The following is a 19,274-nucleotide window of genomic DNA, read 5'->3' on the forward strand; positions in this document are numbered from 1 at the left end:
AGCTTAACTTCGAAATTTGCCACTACAATCATATAAATCATAGATCAAAATTTAACCGTTGATTGTAATTTACATTTACGCTTCATTGTTCTCATCAAATTTTTTTTTTTTTTTAGATTTTCTTTTTTGAAAACTTTATCTATTAGAGGATGCAGGAAGATGAATAGTTTGGATCGTTGATATTATATTCAGAGTTTTACGGTTAGTGAAAATATTGCTTGATGTTTATAAAGTTTCTACAAACTATATGACATCTACTCATATTTCAATTAACCGTAAATGTCGAAACGTGATATCAAAGATTTGAACCATTCATCTTCTTACATCTGCCAGATGATCATGTTTTCAAAAAAGAAAATTTTAAAAATGAAATTCAATAAAAAGAATAAAGCGTAAATGGCAATCAACAGTTAAATATAAATTTAAAGTTTATGAATTATAGTGTTGGATTTTGAAGCTGACCCCTTCATGAAAGTTTCATGAAAGTTGTAAAGTTTGTCACTATGAGTGATTGTATTTTTTTTTTTTTACATTTTTTACACTTCTACAATAATTATTATTAATTTTATTAATTTTCCCCTCAAATAAAAAACATTATTCATGAAGGTTTGGAGGATTTTAAAAATCTAAACTATAATGTACGTGTAACCATTATCTACTCATGGAGGAATAATGATGAATCACGAGTGTTTATATATTCTTTCACATTTTTCATACTTGTATGCATGTCTTCTTAGTTATTGCCTATATAAATACTACATTAGTTTATATTAATTTTGGACAACAATATGTTAAGTAAAATTTATGCTAGTAATGATAATAAGGAACTCTCATAATAAAAATAAATAATGACTAAAACTTTTTTTTTAATTTATATAGAATAATAATACAAAACTATATATTTAATATATAATATATTGTATATATTAATATAGCTATTGTATTTTATAATAAATCTTTTAGTAATTAAACTTTAAAATTATCAAAATAAATTTTTTCTTAATGGGTCAAAACGGGTTACCCACGTGTAAACAGGTTCTTAACAGGTCACTCGATAAGTTATCGTATTGACCCAAAATCCGTTATTTTCGTGTCGTTTTCGTGTCGTGTCAGAAAATGATGGGTCTAGTATGAGTGGACCAATTTCTTTAGATCCACTGAATGGTGTTGAACCGTTAACCTAATGTAGAGCCAGTTTATTAATGTTAGAGCTCTTTATATAATTTTTTTATGCTTTGAGAATAATCAGCTAGCAATTAAACATTTGATAATGTATTTCTTAGTGCTATATGCGGAAAAGTAGTGTCATGGTGTTTTGTTAAATTTGATGTAAAACTGTAATAGTTGTATATAGTTACTATAAGGGACGTGATTTTTCAAAGTTTTATGTAATAAACAGTTTAGTAGAAAAAAATCTATCGACTTGCATTTATGCTGGTGGGGTGGGTGGGTGGGTGTGTGTGGCGTCGCGGACAATGATGGTAGGGAGTGATGATAGTATAGCAATGGTAGTGGATGGTTTGTGGCGATTGAAATGGTGGTGAAGATGGTGGTGGTGGTTGCATAAATGGTAGGGTGTGTGGTGGGGTGTTAATACTTTTAGGGCACGTTTGTTTGACAGGATTCGCTGGGACTGGACTGGACTAGACTATAGTCCAGTGTTTGGTGGGTACCGGGATTAGCTTTAATGAGCTTAGGTGGGATTCGCTAGGACTAAGGGGGGGCTTAGCCGTTCTTCACGAGGGATCCCAAATTCGGGCGGACTCGTAAGCCAGAGAAACCGCGTCTTCCCACATCTCACATCCCACATCGTCCTCATCTCTGCGTCTGCCCTCGTCGTCGTCCTTGCCGTGCTCCCACATCGTCCTCACGCTCATCGTCGTCCTTGCATCTGGTCGCTGTCATCTGCCTCTAGTCGGTAAGCTTCGAATCTTGGATTTTTTTTCGTCGATTTGTGTGGATTTGTTTGTGATATTAACTGAGGTTTATTTGATTTTGTTGTTTTGGGTTTGAGAAATTCATAATATACAAGTGGATTTGCAATTGAACAAATTAGGGTTTTGTTATTTAGGTGAAATTGAGATTAGAATTTGGGGTTTTCATAAGATGAAATTGAGATTAGTCTCAGGTGTGTGCTCTCTGTGTGTGTGTTTGTGTGTACCGAAAAAAATTTGTCTGTGTGTTTGTGTGTGTGTGAGTGTGTTTGTGTGTGTGTGTGTGTATGTAATCTGTGTAACCTGTGTAATATCTGTGTGTGTGTGAGTTGTGTGTGTAAAATGTGTGTGTAATCTATCCGTGTGTGTGTGTGTAACCTGTGTTATTTGCAGTGTGTGTGTGTGAGTTGTGTGTGTAAAATGTGTGTGTAATATGTCCGTGTGTGTGTGTAATCTGTTTTTGTGTGTATGTGTGTGAGTTGTGTGTGTAAAATGTGTGTGTGAGTGTGAGTGTGAGTGTAAGTGTTTGTGTGTGTGTGTGTGTTTGTGTGTGAGTGTGAGTGTAAGTGTGAGTGTGAGTGTAAGTGTGAGTGTGAGTGTGTGTGAGTGTGAGTGTGTGTGCAGTGTGTGTGTGTATGCAGTGTGTGTGTGTGTGTGCAGTGTGTGTGTGAGTGTGTATGCAGTTTGTGTGTGTGTGTGTGCAGTGTGTGTGTGAGTGTGTATGCAGTGTGTGTGTGTCTATGCAGTGTGTGCAGTGTGTGTGTGTCTATGCAATGTGTGCAGTGTGTGTGTGTGGGCGCAGTGTGTGTGTGTGTGTGTATGTATGCAGTATGTATGCAGTGTGTGTGTGTGTGCAGTGTGTGTGTGTGTGTGCAGTGTGTGTGTATGCAAGTATGTATGCAGTGTGTGTGTGTGAGTATAAAAACAGAGTGTGTGTGTGAGGGTAAGAGTGTGTTGCACTCTGTCCCCGTGTGTGTGTGTGTGTCACTGTGTTCAGTGTGTGAGTGTGAGTGTGAGTGTGTGTGCAGTGTGTGTGTGTATGTAGTGTGTGTGTGTGTGCAGTTTGTGTGTGTGTGCAGTTTGTGTGTGTATGCAGTGTGTGTGTGTGCAGTTTGTGTGTGTGTGCAGTTTGTGTGTGTATGCAGTGTGTGTGTGTGCAGTTTGTGTGTGTGTGCAATTTGTGTGTGTATGCAGTGTGTGTGTGCAGTTTGTGTGTGTGTGTATGTGTGTGTCCAGTGTGTGTGTGTGTGTGACTGTGTTCAGTGTGTGAGTGTGAGTGTGTGTGCAGTGTGTGTGTGTGTATGCAGTGTGTGTGTGTGCAGTTTGTGTGTGTGTGTGTATGTATGTAGTATGTATGCAGTGTGTGTGTGTATGTATGCAGTATGTATGCAGTGTGTGTGTAAGTGTGAGTGTGAGTGTGAGTGTGAGTGTGAGTGTAAGTGTAAGTGTGCAGTGTGTGTGTGTGTGTTTGTGTGTGAGTGTGAGTGTGTGTGTGTTTGTGTGTGAGTGTGAGTGTGAGTGTGAGTGTGTGTGAGTGTGTGTGCAGTGTGTGTGTGTATGCAGTGTGTGTGTGTGTGTGTGCAGTGTGTGTGTGAGTGTGTATGCAGTTTGTGTGTGTGTGTGCAGTGTGTGTGTGAGTGTGTATGCAGTGTGTGTGTGTCTATGCAGTGTGTGCAATGTGTGTGTGTCTATGCAGTGTGTGCAGTGTGTGTGTGTGTGCGCAGTGTGTGTGTGTGTGTATGTATGCAGTATGTATGCAGTGTGTGTGTGTGTGTGCAGTGTGTGTGTGTGTGTGCAGTGTGTGTGTGTGTGCAGTGTGTGTGTGAGTGTGTATGCAGTTTGTGTGTGTGTGTGCAGTGTGTGTGTGAGTGTGTATGCAGTGTGTGTGTGTCTATGCAGTGTGTGCAGTGTGTGTGTGTCTATGCAGTGTGTGCAGTGTGTGTGTGTCTATGCAGTGTGTGCAGTGTGTGTGTGTGTGCGCAGTGTGTGTGTGTGTATGTATGCAGTATGTATGCAGTGTGTGTGTGTGTGTGCAGTGTGTGTGTGTGCAGTGTGTGTGTGTGTGTGCAGTGTGTGTGTATGCAAGTATGTATGCAGTGTGTGTGTGTGAGTATAAAAACAGAGTGTGTGTGTGAGGGTAAGAGTGTGTTGCACTCTGTCCCCGTGTGTGTGTGTGTGTCACTGTGTTCAGTGTGTGAGTGTGAGTGTGTGTGAGTGTGAGTGTGTGTGAGTGTGAGTGTGTGTGCAGTGTGTGTGTGTATGTAGTGTGTGTGTGTGTGTGCAGTTTGTGTGTGTGTGCAGTTTGTGTGTGTATGTAGTGTGTGTGTGTGTGTGCAGTTTGTGTGTGTGTGCAGTTTGTGTGTGTATGCAGTGTGTGTGTGTGCAGTTTGTGTGTGTGTGCAATTTGTGTGTGTATGCAGTGTGTGTGTGCAGTTTGTGTGTGTGTGTATATATGCAGTGTGTGTATGTGTGTGTCCAGTGTGTGTGTGTGTGTGACTGTGTTCAGTGTGTGAGTGTGTGTGCAGTGTGTGTGTGTGTATGCAGTGTGTGCGTGTGTGTGTGCAGTGTGTGTGTGAGTGTGTATGCAGTTTGTGTGTGTGTGTGCAGTGTGTATGCAGGGTGTGTGTGTAGTGTATGCAGTGTGTGTGTAAGTGTAGTGTATGTAGTGTGTGTGTGTGTGCAGTGTGTGAGTGTGAGTGTGTGTGTGTGCAGTGTGTATGCAGGGTGTGTGTGTAGTGTATGCAGTGTGTGTGTAAGTGTAGTGTATGTAGTGTGTGTGTGTTTGTGTACTGTGTGTGCAATGTGTATACAGTGTGTGTGTTTGTGTACTGTGTATGCAGTGTGTGTGTATGCAGGGTGTATGCAGTGTGTGTATGTATGTATGCATTGTGTGTGTACTTGCAGGGTGTGTGTGTAGTGTATGCAGTGTGTGTGTGTAGTGTATGTAGTGTGTGTAGTGTATGCAGTGTATGTAGTGTGTGTATGTATGTACTGTGTTTGCAGTGTGTATGTATGCAGTGTGTGTGTAGTGTATGCAGTGTATGTATGTACTGTGTTTGCAGTGTGTATGTATGTACTGTGTATACAATGTGAATGTTTTGTATTGTGTGGGGTTGATGCTGAATTGCAATTTGTTGTGGTTGTTGGTTGCAGAGAAGAGGAGCATAAACGGAAGGCTAAGGCTAAGGCTACTGCATTACAGGTGTCCTTTAATTTCCCTTTTCACATGCAATGCCTAGCAATGATAGCAATCCTCATACTAGTGTTCTTAGACACATGTTTATAGATGTATAAGAGTAGAACATTTTGAATATGATGCCTCGGGTTAATGAAAACTTTTTTTTTTCAACGCCATATGTATATTTGTTGCCTCGGGTTAATGATTTAGTTAATTTGTTTTTTGTTTTTTGTTTTTGTTTGGATAGATATGGATCGAAGGAAGCTTTTATTGATCTTATTGTTAGAGATGTCTTATTTGGAAACAATTTGTATTTGTACGATTCTTGTGGTGATGATGCTACGTGGCAAACAGAGACATGTTGAACGACCCACATTGACTAACCGTTCACTTATTAGACGAGAGATTAGTTTGTGTTATCTGAATGGTATAATAGGGAATACTGATACTGAATGTGTTAACGAATTGAGAATGGATAGAAGGACTTTTGGCATATTATGCGACTTACTTCGTCAAGATGGGAGGGTAAAAACTGATGGTTTGGTGTCTGTAGAGGAACAGGTGTGTATGACTTTACAAATATTAGCACATCATACTAAGAATCGTAGTGTTGGCGGTAGATTTTATAGGTCGGGAGAGACTATAAGTAGGTATTTCAATAGCGTATTGCAAGGAATTTTGCGATTACAAGGTTTCCTACTAAAAGTCCCACAGCCTGTGCCTATTGATTCTACAGATGCTAGGTGGCGATGTTTTAAGGTATGATGAGAAATATTTTTCATTTTCCTTAAGCTTTAACTCTTCATTCCCTTTGTATAAATTAACAAAAAGTTTTTTATTTTTTATTTTTAAGAATTGCTTGGGAGCATTGGATGGAACACACATTGATGTGCATGTACCTGAAATTGACAAACCAAGATACCGAACAAGAAAGGGTCGAGTCGCAACTAATGTGTTAGGTGTGTGTTCAGGAGATATGCAGTTCATATATGTGTTTCCGGGGTGGGAGGGTTCCGCATCAGACTCTAGAGTGCTACATGATGCAATTAGTAGGCCTAATGGTTTTAAGGTACCAGCGGGTAAGACTATTACTTAGTCTCAACTTTCTAAGTTAGGTTTAGTTCTGTTTGTCAACTACAAAACACTAATAAGGTCTGTTTTTTTTTTTCATTAGGTTGTTATTACCTTGTAGATGGTGGTTATACAAATGGTGAAGGATTCCTTGCACCCTATAGAGGAATACCTTATCATTTATCTGATTGGGAGGGACGAACACCTTCTAATAAGGAAGAATATTTTAACATGAAGCATTCTAAGGCAAGGAATGTAATTGAACGCTGTTTTGGCTTGCTAAAAGGAAGGTGGTCGATACTAAGGAGTCCATCTTTCTATCCGATAAGGACACAAGGTCGAATAATTACCGCTTGTTGCCTACTACACAATCTTATTAGGCAAGAGATGTCAGTAGATCCAATGGAGAATTTGCCAATAATAGAAGATGGACAAAATACAGAAGAAGGTGAATATGTTGGTAGTGTTCAATCATCGGACCAGTGGACTGCAATGAGGAATGATATGGCTGAGGAAATGTATAATGAGTGGAGAGCAATTATGAACCAGCAACCGAACTAGCTATATGTTTTAATGATAACATTTTATTTTAGTATTCCTTTTTATCATGCATTTGTTAGATATTAGCACAATGATTGGATGGTATGCAAATTAATTGGATATTATGCAAGTTGATTGGATATTATGCAAGTTGATTGGATATTATGCAAATTGATTATTTGTATGGTATTTTCCTTCATTAAAATATTTTTTGTTTAGGTATGGATAACGAAAATATTTTGAATGCTACTCAAGAGCCAAAAGGAAGAAGGCGTAAATGGGAAGCATTTGAGGAAGAAGTATTACTAGGAGTTCTTGAGGATTTTGTTGCTCGGAAGCAACGGTGTGACACCGGTGCTTTCAAACAAGGTACTTTGGTTGAAATAGCAAAAGCTGTCAATGTTTTATGTCCTCATTCAAATATAAAGGCAAATCCACATATTGAGTCCAAGTTGAAGAAATGGAAAAAAACATATAGTATGGTCGTTGACATGATAAACACAAGTGGATTTGCATGGAATGATGTCAAAAAGTGCGTTGAAGTTGACAGTGATGACGCATGGCAAACTTATGTGCAGGTTCATATCCTATTTTATTTATGCATTAGTTATATTCTTGCTCCTATATTTGTTACGCATGCTAAATTTTAGTTTTGCTATGTTGATATAATCTTAGAGAAATAAAGAAGCCGATGGATGGAGAAGCAAACATTTTCCACTGTTTGATAGATTTGCATATATATTTGGAAAAGATCGGGCTACGGGTAATGTAGCCGAAACCCCTGCTCAAATGGTGGAGGAACAAAGTCATGATCATGTTGGTGAAAGTGATATTGGAGGTGATAATTTTGTTTCTTCAATGAACCAACAAAGCCAACAAAGCACCCCATCTGAAAATAGCCAAAGAAAGAGGAAAAGAGCTGTGGGAAGTTCAAGTGATGGAACCGAGGCAATTATCAGTGGACTGAAAGATTTTTATGTTGAAAGTGGGAAGAGGATGCAAATGGTAACTGAAGCTTTAGTTCAAGGTACTGCAGATCATACTGACATAGCTAATGAACTTGAAGCAATGGGTCTCTCTCCTATGGATCAAATTGATGCATTGTCTCTTATTTTGGATAAACCAAAAAATGTGGGAGTGTTCAGGGCAATCAAACCGGAACTCAAGAAAGTGTTCGTCCAAAGACTTTTAAGAGACAACGCAAGCGGATGAGGATTTTGGCTAATGTTAACATGGATGTATTTTATTAACGTTAACATGGATGTATTTTATTAATCATACAGTCTTATGTTATGACTTATAACTTAGCTTTGCACTAGTATTTTGGCTTATGTTAACTAGCCATTTTGTAAATTATGGAGATCTATTTTGGCTAATGTTAACTAATGTTAACTAGGATTTTCTAAATTATGGAGATCTTATGTACTTGTATTTGTTGAAGTTGCATGTATTGGCCACTATTATTTTTCTTCTGTTGGGTGATAGAGTTTAAATCAAGCTACATTTGCAAATTAAACCCAATTCTATTAGCAGGTAATAGAAACAAAACAATTGTCAATTTTTTTTAAGATTCATAATATACATGGCAAAAATATGCTCCAATTAACCCATATCATGAGATTTGTAGCATTACTCTATTACACAATGACAAAAATTTGTAGTCCTAGTCTAAGCAAACACAAATCTGGTGAACAGTACTGTTTTTCTTATCCTGCTTCTTAGTCCGAGACTGCACCAAACGCTTCACTAAGTTAGTCCAGCTTAGTCCAGTCTAAGCCAGTCCAGCTTAGTCCCGGCAGCTAGTCCAGTCCGAGACAGTCCGGCGCAACAAACGCACCCTTAAAGGGTAATTTCCGAAAAATCGGAAACAAGGTCCAAATCTATTTCAAAAATTTCATATCATATTGGAATATTTCTAAATTCAAAATTTTAGGAATCAGAGTAATCCGAAATTTTCAGAACATTATTCGTGGTTTATGTATTTTACAAATTTTTTGATATTTTCCTACTTTTTTCGTGTGTACAATTCATTGTTCTTTTTTATATTTTGACTACAATACCAACATTTATTTAATCAATCACAATTAGGAGGTTAGATTAACTCGTATGAGTATATGTATTTATACAATCATTATATGACTATCGAAATTAAGATTGTATTAGTATTGAATTTTGGTGAAATATTTCAAACTTGTTATGATAAAATTTTCAAAAAAAAATCTATATTTTTCTTCTAGTTTATTTACTGAAATTTTGAAACATTTCGTAAAAATTCAGATCCAAATTTGAAACTTTTTGAATCTCAATGTGTCTTTCATTCGGATAGAAAAATTTCATATTCGGAGACAAATTCTAGCCCAACTTGCACCCCTACTACCTATTATGCATATTAGCTATGACAGTCTTTTGTAATAAAATATATCCACATATGGTTTTTATTAATTTTTTTATTACAACTGATATTTCTACTTTAAACTACTTTGAGACGTGGAAGAGGGTTTGAACCCTACAAATAAGCAGTGAAATGAAGTTAAATATCATAATCTTCAAGGCAATCCACAACAAATGTGATGCAACCTCAGATGCTTGATTTTGCACGCTAATAATGCCCCTTATTTTAAAAACCAAAATAGAAGGGGCCAAAATTGCTTGATTAATCTTTTCAATGAAATGTTTAAACTGAATCTCAAATTAAAGTTGAAAAGATTAAGGGGTGGTTTGGGAGTGAGGTGCTTAAAAAAAAGCACTCATGAAAAAAGACTGTGAGGGTTTTAGATGTTTGGTAAACTGAAAAAAAAAAAAAAAACTTATTTTGGAAGCTGCTGTAAGAATAAGCTGAAATCAAAGGAAAAAGTTGAAGCTGCTATTTGCAGCTTTGGAAAACTGGCTTTTTTTCAAAGCACACGGAGTTACAATGCTCCTTTAATGAAAATACCCACTATCAGACTGCTTTTTTTTTCCAAAAGCACTTTTACAAAAAAGTTTACCAAACACTCTGCAAATTTATTTCATAGCCGCTTATTCTCACAGCAGTTTTTTTTCAAAGCACGGCAATACCAAACCAGCCCTAACTGGGGTCTGTAATCTTTTGTTCAATTTCATTCTCCTCAAATTATAGCTTTCATTACATTACTTTCGTTCTAAAAAGAAAAACCTTTTAAGATCACAAAAACGGTTTTGAAGTATAAAATCTGCTTTGACCTTCATGACCAAAGTTGCAAAACGTGCCCTTCATCCAGAGCTTGCCCGGTCATCTTAATATTTAACTAGAAGATGAGCACACACTTTGTGTGTGAACAATTTCATTTTTTTTTATTTTTTTATTAAGGAGTGTGATTAGTTTTTAAAAATTTTAAAAGAGTATAAGACAATGATGATGTGATCTCTTAATAAGGGCATATTTTTCTTAATATTACATAATTATCATTTTGCTCTCTTTATGTAAATATTATGTATCAAAAGTGAGGGGGTAAAATAGGAAAAATTGTGATATAATTGTCATTTTGTCAAAAGATACAAAATTACTATTTTGCCCTCCTCATGTCAACATTGTGTATTCAAAAGTGAGGGCAAAATTAGAAGAAAAAAAAAAAGGGGGCAAAAAGTTGACAAGCTCTCTTCTCTTAATAGAACAGAATAATAGATATAGGCATTATAAAGGCCTTCATCAGTTCGAACACATCTTACATGACACAAATACACCACAATCGGTGCGCCTTGCACAATGACACAACACTACATATGAAGTTCTCTCTACATGACATTGCATGATTAGCGTAGAACGTCACGATTGTACTGCCCCTAGCCATGTAAGTTGCTCACCATCAATTTTTTTATGGAGAAGTTGTTTAATGTAGCCAAATGGAAGAGTCAAAAGCTAGTAATACATGAGATAATGACACTGGAGGAGGCTGATTTGATTTGGAATACAACAATTTGGTATTGTACAGATGGGGGGAATACAGCAATATTAAGTACAACATGCACAAATAATGGTTAGGAAGGGATGCTAATCTTTTTCTTTTTTTTTCACAAGAAATCCCATTGCCAATAAACTTTGTCTACAATTCCTCCACCACACTTTACGGCAAGGTGAAGTGTTTCGGCGGCAGGAGGAACCCCCCAAAGTAACGGCACTGCAACCGTCATTCTTAACTTTTCATGCAAACCGCCTTTCATCGCCTTCTCTGCAGCAACAACCTGAAATTGAAAAAACCAGAAATCTATAAACAAAAACTTTATTTGGGACTCAGAGTCTTCAGAGACCCGGCATCGGGCATTCTACCAAAATTATCAGCTGGCACCTGGCAACATAAGAGAATTTAATCACAATGAAACGTACAACATAAACATCTAAGAGACAAGAAGAGAGAGTGACCAGCCCTGGAGGGGAGAAATACGTCTACTAGGATGACTCTTTCCTATCGTAGGCAGAACTCTTGCTTCCAATCCAGCTACCAGAGCCAACCATAACCTTCTCTTTTGGGTGTGGAACCACTTAACCTGTTCAAAACAACATTTCAACTTTTCTACTCGTACCCAGATTCTACGCTCGTTTTACTGTCGTGCTCTCATCTCTCTTTGTCGTGTTATTATTGAACTTCCATCATTCATTTCCTTCTCAAGGAGTGGCCAATTCAGCTCAGGAGTCTAGTTTTGTTTAGTAGTTTAAGAAGTAAATTTTTACGTTATTCTTCCACAGTCTCAAAGCTTCTTTTTATAGATCAACTACAAATGGATTCAATACTTTCTGAGTCTAACCGCAAAATTAACTTCCCCATATGGAGCCACCATCACTGTACAGGTGATGCACACCATCTTGACCACCCCACGCCACAGGTAAGGAGGTTCTTGAGAGTTGAATGTTGCAGTATCGGCCCTCCTGACTTGCAACTCTTTAGCATGCCATCTAACTTACAACTGCTAATGGTTGTTATTCTGTAGTTTGTCCTGATGGGAAGTTTTGACAAGGCTTATCGCTTTCTTTTTGGCCCTACCCTCCACAGAGAATGGCTACTGGGTAAGAGCAAGCTGGCTTGCCACAAAACTTGTATACTTCTGCATCTGGAGACACATCAGCAGAGAACAGCCCCTTTGAGCAACATTGCTATGAGGGACTGTTGCTTAGGTTCTAAAGATATTAACGAGTGCCAAGCCAGCAATTTTAAATATCTTTAACATTAACCAAATTTTCTCCAAAGAAAACAATTTAGAGAATTAAACAAGTCTGTTTCCCTTTGCTCCAGCCAGAATGGAAAGTGATAACCCCTACCGGGCCGGTCACTGGACAATTGTCAATGGCCCATACGATTGTATACAATAAAATTTTTGCAGTGAAATTTACTAGACAAAACAAGCCTAACACACTTTGGACCAACATATGTGCAGTCCATCTCTTTATCAGACATTGAATTTACAGCTATCCATTTCTATCACTGGAAACAAAACATCTACTTGGAAGTGAGAAACTAAGAACTAGAGTAAATAAATAGAGAATTCAACAGAACCACACCAGAAACAAATAAATCCATTTTTTCACGGGTGATATCAGCGCAGATCTTAGATCATAAAACATGAATGAGTTTTTGGAGCCTGAATGTCTCCGTAATGATTCTTATAATTAGACCACTAGGCTACGAAAACGTAGCCAGGGTATTGAAAACAAACATGTAGCTTTCGCTCTTGGCAACTATCAACATAACAAAATGATTCTGAAAGGGAAAAAGAATGAAATGGTAAAATATTTATAACATGTTAACATAACACACCTCTCCGCCATGTTCCAACACAGTGTCTTCCACGACATCGCTAAGCATCTCTATGGAACGGCAAAAGCCAAAGATACAGAGTCTCCTGCCCATGTCAAGGCCCTAGAATGACAAATTCTCACATACATAAGACAAAGTGAAAGCGCACAGCAATCAAATGGCGAATTAAATAATACAAAATAACAGCATAAGGACTGTTTACATTTGTAGCTGCAATATCAAAGAGTGCACCCAGGCACAAACCCTGCTCTGTGTCCATGTAATCACTCTCTTGAAATCTCTGAAATCTTTGAGTAGTCTTTGACCTCCCTTGCTTCTTCTGTCAAGCATACACACTCAACTAGATGATTTAACAAACAAACTCAGTACAAAAAATGGGGTCCAAAATGAGAGAGAAAAAAAGAAGCTAGATCTTTCATACTAATTATAATCCATAAGTAATATTAGACCTCATTCGGTGTTAGGATTGGAATGGATTCGACAACTCCTTAGATTCAATTTATGTTAGAAGGAAGAAGTGGATACGACTTCCAAACTTTGTCAAGTTGAGGGTCGAAGATGCATTAGTCATTAAGGAAACTTATCCTTCCGATCGTAACAAAATATTAGTACTACGAGGGATAAATTCCCTTCAACTTAACAAAATGTGCAAGTTTACATCCATGCTTTCATTCAACATAAGTTATCTAATCAAATCGAATCTTAGAAACCAAACGAGGCCTAATAGATGAAAAGTAACATTTCATTAGGGATAAATTATCTGTTAATACAAAATCATAAGGATAATTATGGAGAAAACATACATTCGAAGAAGTGATACGTCGAGGGACCATGGAGCCTCCAATCTGAATTAGCCCATCACAAGTGAACAATGTGACTCTCTCCTCAGTAACCCATTCAATTTCTGCCAAATATGATCACAAATAGTAAAAAAAAATCATAAAAAAAAAATCAAAAGATCAGACAGTAAAAGTAATCAGGAAATGTTAAATTTAACCCTTATTAGCATGGAAATTATACTGTTTAATTACATATGGATACGATGTGTGGGGGATTGAAGAAGGGTACCTACCGGAGTCATTGGACCAAGGAAAGAAGCCGAAGAGATCGTCGGGTAAGGAATTGGACGAATTGGAGGACAATTTGGCGGGAAACCGGAGAAGGCGGGAGGGGCAAAGGTGGGAATTTGGAGGGAAAGCGGCGGAGAAGGAAGAGAAAGAGGAGTCCTTGGCGCGAGCGAAGGAGGAGAGGGAAGAGAAGGGTGAGAAGCGGAGAGCAGCAGAGGTTTCGGCCATTGGAGAGAGGAACTGCAGAGAGAGAGAGGAGAGACGGAGAAGAAAAGAAGGAAACGGAAAGGGAAGGGAAGGGAATTTGACTCCACATGTAAGGATAGCCAGGTGGGAATACCGGAAGTTTTATTAGTTAATTGTTTTTTTTCTCTTTTACAAGTGTTTTGTATCTCGATTGATATACTTGTGTTTGTTGTTTTCGTGTCATATTCATTTTGATAATAAATTATGTCATGTCAAATTTATTATCTTAATTTTTCAATCCGAAATTTGTTATTTCATGTCAGGTTAACGACTCGTACAAAGAATTGCTAGACTTCTAATGAGTAAACCTGGAAAACACGTATTTTTCGTGTGTGTGTCATTTTTGTGTCAATCATGTTATCTTAACAGATCATATCGTGTCATTTGTGGCATGCCCAAAACTTCTTATTTTCGTATTATTTTGTTCAAATTAACAGAGTCTTGTAAGAAATTACCACACTAACATGTACTATCTTATCGGTTTTTTGGGTAAAACTAGTTGCTAACCTGTTAGCATGCCACATTATAGAGAGCAAACATAATTAAGTAAAGCGGTACATCAACACCAGGACGTTTATGTCAGAGAGAGACTTCCACATGTTGTTGTGTGGTTGACTTAAGATTTAATCGGTGTGATGAAATCCGGATTTGGATCCTCTCCTGAGCTAATGGAGATGATCCTCCTGATCACTAATCATGGGTCGTTGGATTTTTATCCAACGGTTATAATTATTATAATTTTAAAGGGACTCTCTTGCTTGTAGCCGTTGGATAAAAATCCAACGGCTCATGATTAGTGGTCAGGATGATCCTCTTCATTAGCTCAGGAGAGAATCAAGTCCATGAAATCCTCCACATTAAAATGGGAATGATCATTATGTTATTAAAACTTTTTTTTCATATCAATAAAAAAATTTCGTACTGTCAAAATTAAGCGAGTATTATTATTTTATATGCGAGGTATTCTATAAGCTAGTATTAGATTCTGCAATAATTTTTTAAGCCTTATATTCTAGAGAATTTTAACGGAAAGTATACGGTACTGTTTATTTTAATGAAAAATCATATTTTTACATTAAAAAGTTAAATATGATACTATTTACTTTACCCTTTATTTTGTCCTTATCATTAAAACTCAAAATTTTCAAATTATTTTCATTAGTTTTCTTATATTCTAATACCATTGCCGCATGGGGGTTGAGAATCCGATATGAAATTTTATTGGACATGTTCAATACGGACGGGTATGATTATGTCTCTTGCACTTTCTTATCGCCAATTACAGTATCATCTTTGTCTCTTCATATATTGCTGCAAATTGACATTCCTAAAGTTTTCTAGATATCATCCCTCATGATGATTAATTTTGATTGGTAATGGTTGACTTGTTTATTAATCCAAATTGTGACTCCTTCTGCCCCTTGCTTCCATCGAACCTAGCTAAATTTCAGCTTATTTCCACTATCAAACAAAGTTATATTTGTTATAAATAGGTAAAAGTGAGAGAGAGATAACCTTTATTAGAGATAGAAGTAGAACAGGTACAATGTATCATATTGTTTATTTTTGTAAACAAAAGATGTAGGTAAAAGATGGGAGGGTTGTTGGTATTATTACTTTCACTCTTGATCTTCTGTGTTGTAATGAGTTCACAAACATACCTCTATATATAGGGGTTTTGATCCGACACAACCTTACATGCATAAAGAAAAATTTACCTTCCTACGACTTTTTCACCTAAAACTCAACCAAAGCCTAATTTGGTTTTCTTGCTCATGCAATCACATGTGTGGCGTTCACATTAAATTTCACAACAATATTTCATTATTACTCTTTTATTTTCTTTGTTTTGGTCGTCGATACTTTTTCATGTGTGATAAAAGTATGTGTTAAAGAATGATGTGAGATTGACTATAGAATAACGTAGAAAGATCAATCTAAATAAGGAGCTTGAAAAAATTATATTATTGTTCTTTCTATTATTAGAATTTTTATTAATTATTTTTATCAACAGACAGGCAAAACACCAGTAAACTCAAAGCTGATCGGTTTTGAGCATGACGACGTACCAACCAACTCACAATTACACTATTGGCACACTACAATAGCAGGTAAGCTAGGCTTAGCATGCCCAAACAAAGGGTAGCCTTCTTGAAGGATGCCTGATCCTTAGTGAGATCAAATTTTTCCCACATTGGGTGGCATGTTCCAAGTAAACTCTAGTAGACACCTCACAAATGCAGGAGCACCATATGTCACTATAGATGGTGAACCCTGGCCTAGGCCAACTCCCATGCAACCCCTCTTTCCAATAGACAACGTAATGAACCTCAACTCTTTCTCTTCCAAATCCACTACTTGTTGACCCTCATAATTCGATTGGTGTAAATTGAGTCTACAAAACCAAGCTTAATAAGAAGGCAGAGAATGATAAGCACAAGGCTTGATTGGTTGCACAAAGTTGGAAGAAAAATGTTGCTATTAACAAGGAGGTGTTTGCTCCAGTGGCCAGAGTGGATACTTTTCGTTTGGTTCCCTTAATAACTGCTCAAATTTATGGTAAATATTTCAATTAAATGTAAAATATGCTTTTTTACATGATGAGTTGTAGGAACAAGTGTATTTTGAACCACCCCCAAGCAGTGGCGGATCCAGGATTTGAACTTTGGGGGTTCCAGTTTAAATACAAGTTTTTTAGATAGGAACAAAGCGTGAAGCATGCAAAAAAATAAATAAGTTTATTCACTTGATGAGCTTGGTGTGCACATGTCAATAGATATTGGCATATATATGCCAAAGTAATATGATGAGTGATATAGAGAGGATTTGTCGAGTATTGTTGACGCAGCATGTCGAGATATGCCTATCATGCATTACATCAAACATTTAGCAAGCAGAAAATAGACTCGTACCAAACATTCGGAGGGTCCTCGGAAGACCTTCACATGTATATTTTCCAGACTCAGGTGGTCCTAAAACCACCTTGGTCCTTATTTTCATCCGCCCCTGCCCCTAAGTTATGTGCAGGAAGGGAAGGAGAAGAAGGTACATTAGTTGAAGAAAACACTCCAAAATTAAACAGTGAATTGCCTGGAACAGGTAATTCTTCGCCTTGAGGTTTTCAAGTTTCGATCACCACTTTCTTGTTGTGCGTGTGTTAATGCTTTTCCTTTTGGTTCAGCAATTTTTATTTCCATGAATCACAATTATTGTCAGTGTTTTACCATAGATTGGGCTAAATATTTGGGCCTCACTATTTAGTCAATTAAGTAGGTATGCAGGAAGAGAAACCCTTGTTCTATAAAAGGGATTCCTCACCCTCATTTTAAAAAAATGTAAAATGTTGATGGGGGACATCCAAACAACATTCAGGTAAAGGATGTAAATAACTCCCTTACTTGGCCAAACACGTGCATGGACTTGGACAAATGTGAGAATATTGCATGGTTGGGTGAGGGAGTTTTTCCAAAGGGGTACGTAATCAATTGTGAAACCTTTTGAACTCCAAACCCATATATAGGGAGATTAATTTAAGATACGGATAGCATCATATAATTATTAACTTTATAACCCCGACAATATTAATGATAAAATCTTCAGTTTTAAGAACTTCGAGTTAGCAGCTTGTATGTTTTAGGTTTAGCTAGCTCTGAAGGGTAAAGTTGTTGTCGCTCCTCTTGTTTCAAGTTTGAGGAAGTGACTCTCTACCGGAATCACTCGGCGGATTGCACAACATATTTCAGTTTTTAGGAGATGCTTTTTGAAACTAATAAAATGGTATACAAATTCGCTCAATTCGGATCGTAGGATTGGAACAGTTTTGAAATCCTGTTAGTTACAACAAAACATAAAGTCAAATAGCAATACAAACTGCACGACGATTTAAAGGAGGTAAAACCCCTCTATGGGGGAAACGTTCTCAGGATCTTTGAACTCACTTCAATCAGTCGGACAAATGAACCTACACACGGGGCACGTATGACCCGACTTGAACCATTGGACAACACAGTTTGCATGAAACATATGAGAGCATGACAGGGGCGTAACTTCTTCCCCACTCATCATCTTCTCCAAGCAAACCACACAAAATTCACTATTAGTACCACAATCTACTCCATCGATTTTTATAAACTTGTCCAAGGCCTCAACGAATACTTTGCTTGCCGGCTTCGGCCTAGACTCTGACGATTGATAATCACCCGATACAGCCTCCATCAATGTACTTATCTCTACCAGTAATGCATTAACATCCAATAATCCAGTATTGTCTCTAGAATTAGCATTGCCATTGTTAATATCATTAATCAACCCTGCAGCGGCTGCACGTGACTTAATTTCATTCCAATACATCTCAGCTGATCGCCGGTTTAAAATATCAACAGTAATTGAAACGTGGCCACGTACCCCATCACCTGGTTGTTGTAGCAAACCTGAACGTGAAAGCATAGAATGGAAACCCTTTATGCTCTCTTCCAAGTATATTCTTTCATTCATCGTATCATATTGTTGAATTGTGATACTAATCTGCTTCTCAACCTTGACTATCACGCCCAGCTTCTTCCGTAGTCCTGCAACAAGCATCCGATTAACCGAGCAACATATGTTGCCGATCATATCGTCAATGCCGTTCAGTGGCTCAGTATGTTTAACACCACGCCGCGTCTTCCATCGTAGCCTCTCTAATGGGAACGAGATCTGTATGTTACCTAACATATTTGATATGATGTCCTGCGACGGTAACGAGTGTATATCAAATTTTTGTGTTGCGACTCTGTCTTGAATGGATCTGTTGGTGCCAGTAACATGGTAGCTATTGTAAACCTCCCAAGAAATTGAAATTTGAGGAAACTTTGGAAGCGACTGATCATCTGGGAAGCCTGTGTTTTCTACCAGCACAACTATATTGTAGTCTTCGTCGTGACTCTGGTTGGGATTGAAAGACTGCATGTTTATTACGTCAGAAAGATTGGATTTTAGTGTTTTTTTAAGGTGAGTGCGTTTGTTTGTTGTGGTCATAAGTTCGTAACCCTTAATTTGTATTTATAATGATAGGCAAGTTTCAGTCGTACTAGGATTAGAATTAGTTTTCTTGTAGGAAATTGACTGTCTGGGATTTCTTATTTGCCTTATTAATAAAAGCCTAAGACAAGTAGGTTTAGAATTAGTAACCTTTTAGGATTGCAATTCTACGGAATACAACAACAAACTCTGGACAAAAATTCTCTGTTCTGCCGAGAGAGAGAGAGAACTAGGGTTTATTATCCCCCAAATTTCTATCACTTGGCTTGTTAACTGGCTTCCAATCATTCAGTCGTTTTCGACATCGTCAACGAGATTGGGGGGTCCATGGCTCTAATTTTTTTTTCTCTTTCGATTAACTAAGTTACATTTTTCTTTCGAGAAGGATTAGACGAGAGATTAGCTATTTGGCAATTGTCACGTGCGAGCCACCTACCCTCATCATAGGAGA

General features: G+C 37.4%; 2 protein-coding genes across 3 annotated transcripts; one reads left to right on the forward strand and one right to left on the reverse strand.

Moving 5' to 3' along the window:
• Window positions 1-1,603: 1,603 nt before the first annotated feature.
• Window positions 1,604-8,148, forward strand: LOC139190192 (protein ANTAGONIST OF LIKE HETEROCHROMATIN PROTEIN 1-like). 2 transcript variants are annotated; one of them, XM_070810111.1, is made up of 5 exons: window positions 1,604-1,918; window positions 5,088-5,136; window positions 5,360-5,871; window positions 5,966-6,191; window positions 6,287-6,868. In XM_070810111.1, exons 3-5 carry the CDS (start codon window positions 5,362-5,364, stop codon window positions 6,742-6,744), a joined length of 1,194 nt encoding a protein of 397 aa, XP_070666212.1. In that variant the 5' UTR covers window positions 1,604-1,918; window positions 5,088-5,136; window positions 5,360-5,361; the 3' UTR covers window positions 6,745-6,868. The 2 variants fall into 2 exon arrangements, with proteins under 2 accessions (XP_070666212.1, XP_070666213.1); XM_070810112.1 differs by lacking the exons at window positions 5,360-5,871; window positions 5,966-6,191; window positions 6,287-6,868 and adding exons at window positions 6,943-7,301; window positions 7,399-8,148.
• Window positions 8,149-10,619: 2,471 nt separating this feature from the next.
• LOC103413686 (uncharacterized) lies at window positions 10,620-13,903 on the reverse strand. The gene is made up of 5 exons (XM_070809540.1): window positions 13,564-13,903; window positions 13,295-13,395; window positions 12,694-12,810; window positions 12,492-12,593; window positions 10,620-10,923 (listed from the first exon to the last, which is right to left on the reverse strand). Exons 1-5 carry the CDS (start codon window positions 13,784-13,786, stop codon window positions 10,753-10,755), a joined length of 714 nt encoding a protein of 237 aa, XP_070665641.1. The 5' UTR covers window positions 13,787-13,903; the 3' UTR covers window positions 10,620-10,752.
• Window positions 13,904-19,274: the final 5,371 nt, after the last annotated feature.

The sequence above is a fragment of the Malus domestica genome, chromosome 12 (genome assembly GCF_042453785.1).
Source record: "Malus domestica chromosome 12, GDT2T_hap1".
Lineage (NCBI taxonomy): Eukaryota > Viridiplantae > Streptophyta > Magnoliopsida > Rosales > Rosaceae > Malus > Malus domestica.

What these genes read in the sequence shown, in the direction of transcription:
- LOC139190192 (XM_070810111.1), top strand. Translation starts at nt 5,362, where the DNA reads ATGGATCGAAGGAAGCTTTTATTGATCTTATTGTTAGAGATGTCTTAT. An exon ending in CTAGGTGGCGATGTTTTAAG is followed by an intron (nt 5,872 to 5,965) that starts GTATGATGAGAA and finishes TTTATTTTTAAG; the next exon opens with AATTGCTTGGGAGCATTGGA. An exon ending in TGGTTTTAAGGTACCAGCGG is followed by an intron (nt 6,192 to 6,286) that starts GTAAGACTATTA and finishes TTTTTTCATTAG; the next exon opens with GTTGTTATTACCTTGTAGAT.
- LOC103413686 (XM_070809540.1), bottom strand. Translation starts at nt 13,786, where the DNA reads ATGGCCGAAACCTCTGCTGCTCTCCGCTTCTCACCCTTCTCTTCCCTC. An exon ending in TCCTTGGTCCAATGACTCCG is followed by an intron (nt 13,396 to 13,563) that starts GTAGGTACCCTT and finishes CATATTTGGCAG; the next exon opens with AAATTGAATGGGTTACTGAG. An exon ending in TTGATATTGCAGCTACAAAT is followed by an intron (nt 12,594 to 12,693) that starts GTAAACAGTCCT and finishes TTGTCATTCTAG; the next exon opens with GGCCTTGACATGGGCAGGAG.